This window comes from Diospyros lotus, chromosome 2 (genome assembly GCF_014633365.1).
Source record: "Diospyros lotus cultivar Yz01 chromosome 2, ASM1463336v1, whole genome shotgun sequence".
Taxonomy (NCBI): domain Eukaryota; kingdom Viridiplantae; phylum Streptophyta; class Magnoliopsida; order Ericales; family Ebenaceae; genus Diospyros; species Diospyros lotus.
This window is the reverse complement of record NC_068339.1, coordinates 36,855,567-36,868,896: the sequence shown is the minus strand read 5'-3', so window position 1 is coordinate 36,868,896 and position 13,330 is coordinate 36,855,567. Positions and strand designations below refer to the sequence as shown.

Sequence of the window (13,330 nt, the reverse complement as noted above, 5' to 3'; positions counted from 1 at the left end):
ATTCAGAATATAAAGAATGTAACAAGTACATATATGTTGCAGTACGAAAGGGTCCCATGACCCAAAGGTATATCATATATATGTAGAGAGAGAGCACATACCTAGTTTCATATGTAAACTCTAGTCATCTGAATTTGATGCTAGTTTATCAAGAGAGACATCTTACAGAAGAGGTGTAGAGCCAGCAAGCTAGTCAATGGAATACACATATTTGGAAGCTCAACATAAGAAAATAAGCCAAGAAGATTAGCAAAAGAAAAGCTTTAATTTATAGCCATTCAACAAGGAGAGATGTTGCAGAGCTCCTCCTATATCCAGCCCCATCAACAGCTCTGGAATCCCAATTGATTTTTTCCTCAAAAGGTACAAATATGGATCTTTAGGACATGGAAGTGTGATTTGTGGTTGCTTAATTATAAGGTCAAGGTCCAATTGTATGTTTAAGGTCCTCGGTACTTGCGGAAGCAGAGACAACCTTGAGGATGATCGACAGGAATCATGCCTCCACCTTTTGATGTGTCGATGGCCTCTAGCATGGAGACTACCTCGTCCATCTCCGGCCTCTTATCGGGGTTGGCATCCCAGCATCGTTTCATTACATTTGCCAGAGAACTTGGACAACATCTTGGTATCTCTGGTCTCAGATTCTGCGCAGAATCATGAATATCATCAAGCCGAATTACAAGTAAGATGTACCATGTTTACACATGAAAAAATATGTGACGAGGTTTCACTTTCTTTCTTTTTTTTTTCTATTATTTTGGTCGGCGAAGAAGGGGCCATGGGATGGAGTTGATAATTGGTTATTTAAGGAAGTCATACCTGACGGACCACAGCAGAAGTCACTTCAGAGAAACTAAGGTCTGGATATGGCATGTCGCAGCAATAGATCTCCCACAAACAGATGCCAAAACTGTAGACATCACATCTTCTATTATAGGGGTTGCCATTTAGGACCTGTACAATTCACCCAGTTGACAAGTCAGTGGACAACTTCAAAACTGCCGCTCATGACTACTAGAAAAAAAAAATGTCGATATGAACTAGACCATATTGATTGTGCACCAAAGCAGGAATTAAACTTCAAACTAGTAAATCCATGTTCTGATATGCATGCGTCATACCCTGACGAGAACATTTTTTCAACAGTTTCTCCATAAAATAAAAGGCAATAGTAAGTGCTGCTGCAAGAGCTAAAAGCTTAAAAAGGGTATTGTTTTTGAGTATGAATTCCTACTCAAAAAGAGCAGGCTCTACCTCAGGAGCCATGTAACCAAGAGTCCCGGTCTCTCCAGTCATATCGTTAGGATTTGAAGCCTCAACACGAGCAACTCCAAAATCAGCAATTTTTACTGTGCGTGTCTTGTCTAATAGCATGTTCTCAGTCTTTACATCTCTGTGAACAATCTTTTGAGAGTGGAGGTAACTCAACCTACAATATTTTAAGACTCGTTCTCTTAGCACTAAACTGCAGAAGCTAATCTTCAGACTGCAGACAATAAAGGGATAGATAGCATCAGCCAATAATAATAAATGCAGAATATATATGCCGTTACCCTCTAGCAAGATCGAGTGCCATCTGGACAACTACTTTGAAAGCCAGTTTCCTTCTCCTATTCTTTATAAGGTAAGATTTCAAGGCACCGCCAGGAAGATATTCCACAACAACACAACAAACATTACTTGGCATGCCCATTTGACCATTTTCTGTTTGTATGTTCAGCCCTGAAGAGCCCATTGTTGCCCCAATAAACTGCAAATGGGGTTAGGCAAGAATAGTTAGGACTTCTATCTGTAACCACCTAAAAAATGGCAATAACATACAGCACGTTTCTAGAAAATAACAACCTATAAACTGGATGAAGGTTTTGTGGTAGCCATTTGACTTAAAAAGGTCAACAATCAATATTCTTTTAAGAAATGTAAAGCAACATATTTCAATTTCTTAACAGTATAAATCTATAACATAAATCAAATGTATCCTTCCGGCAAAATGAACTTTGAATTTTCAATGTGGTAGCAATCGTATTAAAAAACAAATAAACAACAACAAAACCACAGGAATGCACTGGTCATGGGAAATCAGGAAATCAGTCGAAGAGAAGTAACAAACATAAATCAGAAATAACCGGGATAGCAAAGAACAAATTATCCCTTCTAAATGAGAATACAACAGAGTATCAAATACAAGGGAAACCTGTGGTGAAAAGGAGGATTAGGCTACATAAGTTCCACTCTCCGACAAATGGTCAGACCGTAAAAATGAAGATGCCGCTGAATCGTGAGAATCCAGTGAATTTCAATGGTCAGAAAGATGACAGGAAACTGAAAGCATACTGCTATGAGGCAAACAGAATTAATTGAGGAGATGGTAAGAAACCAGGTTGAAGTGAACACTCAGGTTAAAATGTACAGACTAAAAAAGAGTTGAAGATTCTTTTTTTCTTTCCCCTAAATAAAAGGAATATGGAGAAGTGACACGGGTTGCCTATGTGATGTAACCTAAGCAACTCTTATCCCTAAAAGGCCCAAATCAAGTGAGATCTGGATTAGAACCATAACTGTGCATTTAAACCATATCAAGAGATACATGTGGACCAGGTGGCCTCAAAAACTATAGATAGGGAACTACTACCACAAGGGGGTTTGCCTCCTTGACTTGTGTGAAGGCAGTGGCTACAGTCACACCTGCAATTCCCGTGTGAGGACAGTGTTAAAGAACAGTGTTAAAGAACGAACTAGGGTCACTTGTTCCACTGGGCTACCACCTTCAGAGGTAAAAATAGAAGATTTTTCCTTTAAAATATGAGTCCTATTTTTTTCTTTTGACATGAGCATAAAGTCAAAGTTTCACAGTAGTCAGGTTACTTAAAAGAAAAGGAAAAGACAGAAAATAAATGTCCTGCATAAAAACACCCAGTGGAAGTCTCTAATATTTTCTTCACAGATGTGATAGCTTAACCTCAGCAACTTTCAAATGAATACGAGGAACATGACGTCAACTGAAACTGAATGTAACCACAGTATTTGGAATAACCTGTCATGTTATGAACTGATTGTTTAGCAGTTTATGCATACCAGATTATTTAGTATGTCAATCAATGCAAATGCTGTTCACTTAGCAAGTTTGAAATCAAGGTTCAATTTGAAATACTGGATGCAATTTCCCTTTGGCACCTAAAAAGAAAACTCAATGTTAAAAAAACAACTTCAGGTTTCATATGCTATCAAGTCACTTGATATCCAATGTTCACTTGATCAAACTCATCAATTTGAATCGTCAAAAGCATCCTCCCGAATGGCAAAGAACATTCATGAGCAGCCAAAAACAGTAGCAAGGCAGTGAAAGTTCACTTTAGCTAATGAGAGGGATACAGGGATACAAACTCTTGAATATACATCGACTTAGGATCCTAAAGATTTGACCTTAGAAAATACCAGCCACTGAACACCAGCAATGGTGCCGATTACCATATTCTAATGGTTAACAGCAGCACTTAAGCAACATAAGAGCTACATGATTTTTATGTTCTTGCTAGGGCTAATTAGGGAAAACAACAACAATCATAAACTTGCAGAATGTACAACCTGTAGTAAGAAGAACTAAAATGATGGAAGTAAAACATATCAACCAGGAGAAAGCTTTCACATTATGAGACAAACTAATAGAAGTCCATTTTATAAACATCCAGGACCAATATATTCCATTTTATACCCCTTCCCTGTAAGGTAAGCTCCAATATATTCCGTTCTAGGAATTACTGTGTTTGGAAGGAGCTAATAGCTTACATGGAAACCCACACCGGAAAGAATAGAACAAAAGAACACCTTTATAAATGTAACTCCTGGCCATTGCTTCATACCTATACTTGGGTGTGGACATAGGTGCATGTTCTAGCTAGTATGAAACATAGAGCACTTTGATGGAAAACTTAGAACTTGCAAGGAGCAAGGAGAGACCGAAACAATATCATTTACTACTAGGATGATTGTGATAGAGAAGGTCACAATATTCCTGATTGTGTTCCAACTGCTGATTCACTTACGATTAAAATATTAATTGACTGTTGGAAATATTAAAGTTTAGTCTGATCACTTAATGGCATCTAAATACAGTTAGTGACCATTACAGCAATCATCATATTTAAAAATTTTGAATTAGAAGAATCTGTTAATTCTAGTGACTGTTCTAGCCATCACATAGCTAGTCCAAAAAGCCACAGGTCTCAGTAAATAAAGCCATATGATGGGATGTCCGCTAAGATTTCACAACATATGATTTTTTCAAATACTCATGTCTCAGTGACAGTCACATTGAATATTTCTCTTTTAAATGAGCAAGGAGAACTGCAGGAAATGTAACAATTTTCCTCCAACTGCTCTGCTTCTCACCCTTTTCTTGTGATCTCATTTTTACATGATTTCTCTCCTCAAGCCATCTTGAACAAGTTCTATTATTCAACAAAAACAGGACAATAATTTTGTATTCAAAATAATTCAATCAGAAAGGAGTTCTAGATGATTTTGCTTTGTATGAAACAAAATAAATCATCATAATATGGCTCCTTTCAATCCTGGAATAAATTTTTGTGCAGCACCAACATTTTTGCTAAATTAAATCAGGACAAAATATTGTCATGGGAAACAACTCTGTAACGCACCTTGAGCAGTCTGCCACATATTTTTGAATTCTAGGTATGAAGCATTGACACCTCCCAAAGAAAAAATTAAAAAAAAAATAACAATAGAAAAGATACCTAGTGTTAAGTGGTTACTCCATTAGAGTGTGACCCCATCTGAAGCTCAGAAATATAGAAACAATGAACAGTATAGATAACCAACAATGCAAATCCTTATATCCGCAAGTTTTCAAAATAACATAGAAGAGACGGGGTCTAAGATTAGAAAGTTACCTTTGTTACGTTGGGATGATCAAGCTTATGCCACACCACAACTTCCTGTATAAAAGCTGCTCTCAGTGATGCGATTTCAGCTTCGGATCGGTGACCCTCTTCACCCCAGTCCAGAAGTTTCACTGAAAAAAGGATAAAAAGAAATAGAATAACGTCTGCATTAGTAAACCCCTTCCCTTGTAAAATAAAGCACTTCATTAGAAAACCATACAAACTTGTATAAGATAAATAGTAAACAGAGAGATCAAAAGAGATTCAAAAAAGTAACAAGGTTAAAATAATATTGCAAAAGGAACAGATCAAAAAATAAAAAAGGCTTAAAAAGTTAACTTTGTTTGGTTATGAAGCAAAAGCGTCAATTATGATGATGAGGCTTAAAATAAACACAAAAACAACAACCAGAAGTGGTGATCCAAATTTCAAGCTTGTAGTTCATATTAATTAATGTCTTTCTTCCTTACTTTATTGCTACTAGTTCTGGACAATGGGATCACATGAAAGTTCACCAACACAGCATCCACACAAGTAATTGCAGTCACATGGTAATTCAATCCAACCCCTTCCTTGAGTCACGGGTTCCATAAGAATGCAATTAAATGAGGATTCAGCCACTTCCCCTTTGAATATCAAATTGAATGGAAACTAAACAAGAACCCCCAACACCCAAAAAAGAAAAGCATTAAAAAAAAAAAAACCCCAAAAAAATGAACATTAACAACAAGAACCAGAAGAAGAAGAACTGAAACAATTAGATACATCTACACCTCAACAAATTTGGTGAAGAAGTTTCCTGATTCAAAATTTAATGCCCATTATGTTAAACAGCCTTATTTTGTGCAAACAGAGTCATAATAATGCCCAAATTGCGGAAGTAAAAAGAGAATGGACCATTACACCATTTCCCTGCAAGATCGTGTGTACTCAAATGGGTTGTAATCAAACCGAGTTTAAATCATATAACAGAAAAAGAAAATTAAACCAAAAAAATAGAAATTAAAATAATTAAAAATCTTAGAAGAAAGATCAAAAAACTAGAGGGGGAAATTTAAAGAGAGTGACCGGCAACATCTTGGCCGTCGTAGATGCCGCGGTGGACGGTGCCGAAGGTGCCGCGGGCAATGACCCCCTTGATTAGGAGCTTAGAGGGGTCGATCTCCCAGTCGGGGCGCTGCCTCGGGCTGCCGCTGGTGGTGGTGGCAGGTGGGTCGGAATCTTGGCGGCGGTGGTGGACAGTCTTGGGCGGCTGCGGGGACGGCGGCTGCTTGTTCTTCTCCATGGTCCAGACCCGGTTAAGGTGCCGCTCCAGCTGCTCGTCGAGGCTCTTGAGGTCAATCTGATCTGCCCGCACAAAACCATCACTGCTCTTCTCCATCACTACTATCTGAATTCTCTCTGAGTCTGATCTGGGCACTTGAGTTTGGTTTGTTCTTCTTCTGAGTGCTTATTCTACTCTTCCTGTTGAACAATCTAAGCTCTGTGTGTGTGTGGAGTTGGAGGGGGTATGTGGTGTTGGTATGGTATGTGTATTATGTACAAGCATGGGCATGTGGGCACATGGACTTGCCTGTGACATAACGTGAGTTTCTGACCCACTTTGCTTTCCTCTCCTTACCTCCTCCTCTCTTCTTTTTTTTTTTTTTTTTTTTTTTTCTTTTCATAATTCTTTTTTGTCACTAAAAACTTTTAAGAGTATCGTTAGTCCCATAGCATCTTTTGTCTGCTGTCAAAGATTGTGGATCCATAGCACATCTCCTCTCTCTACACCATCATTTATTTTTTTTAAAAAAATAAAAATTTTATATTAGAAAGAAATTAATAAGCGTTTATAATTTAAAATTAGGACATATTTTAAACTTCACAACAAAAATAAAAAAGTAAAAAAATATATAAACTATTAATATATATGTACAATCCATCTAACATTAAGAATATATATATATATATATATACACAAATGTTGAAGAGATCTCCATTGCCGAATTCATCCAACATAAAACTTCCTCAAGGGTTATCTAGACTTTTGATGTCTGCTAAATAAATCTTACCATGAAGGTCTTTGTTGTTGTCAAAATACAACAATTGAGATTTATTGTGTAGGAATGCTACAGTTGCAACAAAACGAGACAAACAACTAACAGATATCTGCTCATGAAAATATGTAGTAGATGACTCCGATATTCGATTTCCTAATAGAAGTCTCGAATAAGCCCTCAAACACTTCTCTAGTAGAAGATTAATCTTTCCAAGAGTATTTTCCTATGTGTTAGGGCATAATTGTGGTCACAAGAACAAATTAGAGGCACACGGGGGTTCCTTACCCCCCACGTATGCCCTCCGATACTTAAATTAGTATGTGAAAAAAAATAGTTATCTAAAGGAAGTCTCAAAAGATTTTGCTGGGTGCACAATAAATAAAAGATGCAATTAATGAATACAAAAAATGTACATTTTCCAATGAGAAATGAGCTAATCATAGTATTTTTATTAGATGTCGGGACTAAACACACACACAGCAAGCATGAGGACTATGGTCTTTAGTCTAATTCGGACAGACTTAAGAGAAATTCCCCCCATAAGACTAAGTGGTCTAAGGTGTCCTTCGAGAGAATGTGAGCCTTACGGCGAGTTGTTGAAGCAGGTTCTTAGCCTTTAAGTAACCTACTTGAGAAAGATTCTGGGTTGTAAGAGATTGCCTCCAGATGTTTATTATTCTGAATTTAGCATGATGTTTCCAAAAGGGATTACACCTGATTAGAGATTATAAGATGTTGTATAATGCATGAGGCTTTCACGTGTGGTCTAATTGAAAGGAGAAAAGCTTAGGGGCAGCCACGCGACTTAGCCAAAAGGGCCCACATGGGATTGCATGCTTTGTGAGTTTCAATGTGTGAGTGGGGAGGCGATTAAGAGCTTTCAAAAACTTACAGGGTTTAAGTGTAATTTGAAAAACTAGGGGCTTCCACGTGTGGTCTAATTAAAAAGAGGAAAGCTTAGGGGTAGCCACGCGACTTAACCAAAATGGGCCACGTGGGATTGCATGCTTTGTGAGTTGTAATGTATGAGTGGGGAGGTGATTAAGAGCTTTCAGAAATTTACGGGGTCTAAGTGTAATTTGGAAAATTGGGAACTAGATTAGTATAAATTTAATATATGAGCATGTGTAAGTGGGGGTGCTTGCAGGTCAGGCAGTCACGCGTGAGGAATGAGAGGTCACGAGTTCGAATAAAGGGGGAGACGCGTGCTAGAATTAATTTTGGGGGCACAGGCACGCGAGAAGAAACAGTATGTGGCTCGAAAAGAAACACGACCCATAAAGAATGTAAGCCCGGAGAGGCATGAGTTCGAAAAGAGATGCGACCCAGCCTAAAAAGAAGTTGAGTCTAGAAAAAGAAATGAGGTAGAGAGATATACACAATCCAAAAAAAGAAGCATGGTCTAGAAAAAATATGAGCCCGAAGAGAAATGCGGTTTGGAGAGAACATAAGTATCCAAAAATAACATGAGTCTCTGAAAAGAGATGTGGCCGAGCCCCGAAGAGAAGCTGAGTTCGGAAAGAGAAGCGGCTCGAAAAGATTTGTGCAATCTAGAAAAAATATGGGCCCATAGTTTGGAAAGAATATGGGTCCAAAGAAAGGTCGAGTTCGAAGAGAAGAAATACAACCTGAAAATGAATTGGACCTGAAAGAAAAACATGCAACCAGGAGAGAAGGTGGCAAACCGAGAAGGAAAGAAGGCAGCAACCCAAGAACAAGCTATAACTCCGGAGAGGGTGTGACTTTGAAAAGAAACTGCCCGAGAAGAAGCTGAGTTCAGAAAGAAAGTGCCACCTGGGAGAAATATGACTCTGAAAAGAAACTGAGTGCAGAGAGAATGTGACTCTGAAAAGAAGCTGAGTTCAGGGAAAAGCTTTCGGGAAGAAATTCCAGCACTCGAAAAGAATGCTTCAACTCTGCTATTTTACTCTGTTTGTTCTCCCAACGGTTCCCCCCTCACTGTTTATTTTACTGTGTTATTTATAAGGGAATATGTTATTTTTTTTTTTAGATAATTTTATCCTCAAAATCATGATAATTAATATTATTAATTATTACTTTACTATTTATTTATAATTATTCTTAAAAAATACGTTCATTTATATTTATTTATTAAAAACACCTCAAAGTGAACGTTTTAAAAAATCTATGACACAATAGCCTTCATCGTAACATTATATTATAGTCTTATAAAAAGCTATTCTTTTAAATTTTGGAAATATATAACTATGGCACTATCACGTGACAAGAAATATATATAGTCTTATAAAATGCTATTCTTTTAAATTTGTGAAATATATAATTATGGCACTAGCAAACAAGAATAAATAGTGAAAGTGACACCCCCATTCATGGTTTTTCTCATAATTTTTCTTTTTAATAATTTAATTATCATATAAAATCAGCCTAGTTATATGTTTTCAACTAGGAGCACTCAGGTTTGCCATGATTGCTTATAGAAAGGGTATGGACAAGAGACTCCCTATTTATTCTGGTACCTACATTTTATTCTTAGCCACATGCTAGTATTTTATTTAATTCCTTATCTCTATGCCTGTAGGATAATAGGAAGTTAATAAATATCCATATAATTTATATATTTCATTTTAATAAATTTATACTCATAGTTTAAGTAATTTGATAGTTAAAAAATAGCTATAATATTTAAATTATTCCAATATAATAAGCTAATGTTTGCTAATTAAGATATAGATCAAAAAATATAATATATAAAAAGTATTTTAAATTTTTGTTATTTTTAATATATTTATTAAATTTATTTGATAACATTTGAAAAAAAAATTACTGATTTCTTATCTGACATGATATATTTATGTCAGATAAGTATATTTTGGACCTTACAGATAAGATAAAATAACATATACGTCATTCAGTGCATTTCAAAAAATTTAATAAAGAGTTTGATAAAATCTTATAATGTTTTTCAATCTTCTATTGATTATTCTATATCTTGGTCCGAAAAGTATTCTAATTTTATATTAATACAATTTTATCTTATTTATTTTAACAAACGTTATGTTAATAAATATTTTAAATATCTTACCTGTACCCTTCTCATAAATATCTTTTCATACAAAAAGACTTTCCGATCAAAATAAAATTTTGGCAAATATACTCCTACGAGCATGGTACAGTGGTAAAATACTTTAAAATATACATGGAATATCGGGATTCGAATCAGTGCGACAATTTTAAAGGTAGATTTATTATTGAAATGCAACATTTAGCTTGAAAGCAATAGTAACGCTGAAAGACAAGTTCTGCCTAAACTATATCAAATGTTCAATTCTGAGTATATATAGATTGTGTTCGCATCCAGATTTATGCAAAGATGCATAAGGAGAAAAAATCACCCGTTCTTAAAAATTAATCAGGCAAAACTTAGACATCTGAAATAAATAAATAAATAATTTTTTTTGACAAATATCCCAAAAATGAAATGTCACCTATAGTTGTGAGTTGCTTCCATCAATTATATTAATTACCAGATCTTCTTAAATGATTTTTTATTAATTCAAGATCTCTCTCCCCCCCCGCCGCCCCCGCGGCACTGGTTGATTCGGTATCCGAACTCTTTGTCAGGTCTTATCTATGTTTTAGTCTTTTAGAATTATCTGAGGTTAAATTACGTCATTATTACAATTTTTTACGGCACGGCTGATGCTTCAGTGATCCCCGTGGGTGATTCAATTCAGCAGTTTAATAAGTTGAAGATCAACACTCACAAGTAATTCTTAGATTTAGTTAAGTTTAAGTTCCAACATCAATTATATTATCAATAAGTTTTCAGGATAATTGCTCTTATACAGTTCTTTGTGATCTTATTTTTAATTATGTAAGAGAGATAAATCATATGTTGGGTCTTTGGCATTTGCATAGGAGAATAATTGAATTCACGACCCATCAAATTATATCTTCATATCGTTCGCTCTTTTGCCATCTAATCTATGTCTCGAGAGTTTCAATAAATTCTTAATAAGATTAAATTCTTAATAAGAGCCGGACCTAGTGATACGTGATGACAAAATATGAGACTTTGCACTCTTATATATAATTAAGTGTAGGTAACTTAGTTTGTGAGATTTTTTAGTTATTTAATAGTATAGGTAGATCTATTCATGGGTGAATAGACTGAATGTAATTGGTTCGGTTTGATTTTTTTATGGGTCAAAATGATCTTTTAAGTCTAAATTTTTGGACTATATCAAGGCTGATTTAATTTTGGGTCCAACATTTCGGGTGCATGGACCTGGCTGATTCAATCCATATATGTATATATATATATAATTAAAATATATAATATATATAACATAAAATTAATAATTGGTTAGTGTACTTACTGCTAATTGGTTAGAGAGTTTAGTTGGCCATGTAATTTGTTAAGGTAGAAGTAGTTGGGTTGGATTGCATGGATATGAAAGTCAACTTGTTGCAATCTGAACTTATCATATGTTCATATTATATTTCCAGCACCAAAGCTTCATCTTAGCATTTTGAAGTTTCATTTTCAGCGTGCGAACTGTCCATATGCCGCAAATGTTGAAATCAAAATTCAAATCAAACCAACCAACTTGGTTAGGCTTTACTTAGTTAGGCTGTCTCCAACAATTTGCCAAGAGCCTTGCCAAGTCAAACTTTTAGCTACGGGATGATCGCGACCTCCTTCAACATTACTGCCACCTTATTTCTTGCTCGCCATCTAAATTGCAAACGGGAAAATTCTCACCTTTTTTAGTTAATTTGTAAGACCCCGTCTCGACATAAGGTTGCAATGTAAGTTTAGAATATCGAAGAATTGGTTTGATAGTAGTTATAAGTATCGAATCGACTGCAAAGAATACCTCAGAGTGAAATTGTGTAAGGAAAATGACATGGTCTCGACGAGAGTTTCGAGATAGCATTTATGGTATCGAAAGAAATCGAATCGGGAGCAGTTCTCGGTGCAACTAAAATGCAGTTGCCATTTAGGCTATAAAATCGAATCATCGTAGGGGAGTCTCAAAAAATCAACAGAACCCTAAAGGGGCTCCGATTTTGCGTAATGATCAACCCTTTAGTGGTTTCAGGATGAAACAATATCTCGGTGAGAATACTGGGGCGAAATCGTCATTTTCAACTAAGCTTTAGATTATTAATTTTGGATTTTCAGTATCGGAATGCAATCTAATTCAGTGTTTGAGGATGTAATTGTAATTAAGGAATTGTCTAATGAATTTAAGATGAAATGTGAGGTTTAAATGTATAAATTAGTGTAATATATAATTAAATATATATAGGTGGCATTTGCATTTGCGTGTGTGCGTGAGTGGCCATGGTCAGCTTCTATGAAGCTTTAATGGCCTAGATTTCGTTTGCAAAATGGGGAGATTGTGGCAACATGAATTGAGGAAAGAAATCTGTAAGAGGTATGGAGCAGTAGCGTCTGAAGATTTGAGAGATTTAGTAATTAATATGATGTAAAATATATATATGTATATATGCAAGCAACAGCTTGCTTATAAATTAAAGGATTTGGCTGATTGGGAGAAGCATCAAGAGGAGAACAAGAGAGAGAGAGAGAGATCAGAAAGTGTAGGAGATGGCTTGTTGGTGCTCGCTGTAGCCGCAAGCTCAAGCGGAGCAGAGGAGGCTGGCAGGTTGAGTAGCGATGGCAGGCTGCGAGCGGGCTGGGGGCAGCCTCGAGATCGACCGAAAGCGGCCAGAGTGGCCGCAAGCTCGCGGCGACAGCCATGGTTGCAAGCTCCAACAGGGCGACGTGAGCAGGGGAGGCTACCGCGGAGGTGGTCACACGGGCGGTGGCGTGCGGCGTTGATGGCCACAGCAGTGGCTGGCGGAGCCAACTAGCGGCTGATTTGTGGTTAATTTTGTAAAAATTCTGTTATAATTACACTTTTTTTTTATCTTAAAAATGGTTTAAATTAGATATTAATATATATTTTATGGTTATATGCAAGTTTAAATTGAAAAATGAATGAAATGAAGTTCTAAAGTAAAATTTAATAATAATAATAATAATACATATGCATCAATACATGCGTGCATGTAATATATATATATATAATATAATCTAATATATATGTGTGTCATGTGTAATACATATATATAATATATAATTTATTAATAACACTCAATTGTTTGTTTGTAGACAAGAAAAATGTGGGCTTGGAGACTCAAATTGAATTGAAGAATGAAGAATTAAAACTCATAAAGAATTAAAACCTATGAAAAATTATAGTCCATGAAGAATTAAGACTCAACTTGAGCAACCCATGAAAGATATCATTTGGAGAAGGTCTAAACATTATTTTTAATCCTAATGAAGATCAAAAACCCAATTGTAGAATTTTTTTTATTTTTAAATAT

General features: G+C 35.8%; 1 protein-coding gene across 1 annotated transcript; it reads right to left on the bottom strand.

Annotated features, from left to right (window-relative positions):
- Window positions 1-36: 36 nt before the first annotated feature.
- Window positions 37-6,438, bottom strand: LOC127795432 (serine/threonine-protein kinase STY13-like). Its single transcript, XM_052327094.1, has 6 exons — window positions 5,973-6,438; window positions 4,914-5,035; window positions 1,557-1,753; window positions 1,258-1,432; window positions 823-957; window positions 37-647 (listed from the first exon to the last, which is right to left on the bottom strand). The coding sequence occupies exons 1-6, from the start codon at window positions 6,283-6,285 to the stop codon at window positions 441-443; spliced, it is 1,149 nt and encodes a 382-aa protein (XP_052183054.1). The 5' UTR covers window positions 6,286-6,438; the 3' UTR covers window positions 37-440.
- Window positions 6,439-13,330: the final 6,892 nt, after the last annotated feature.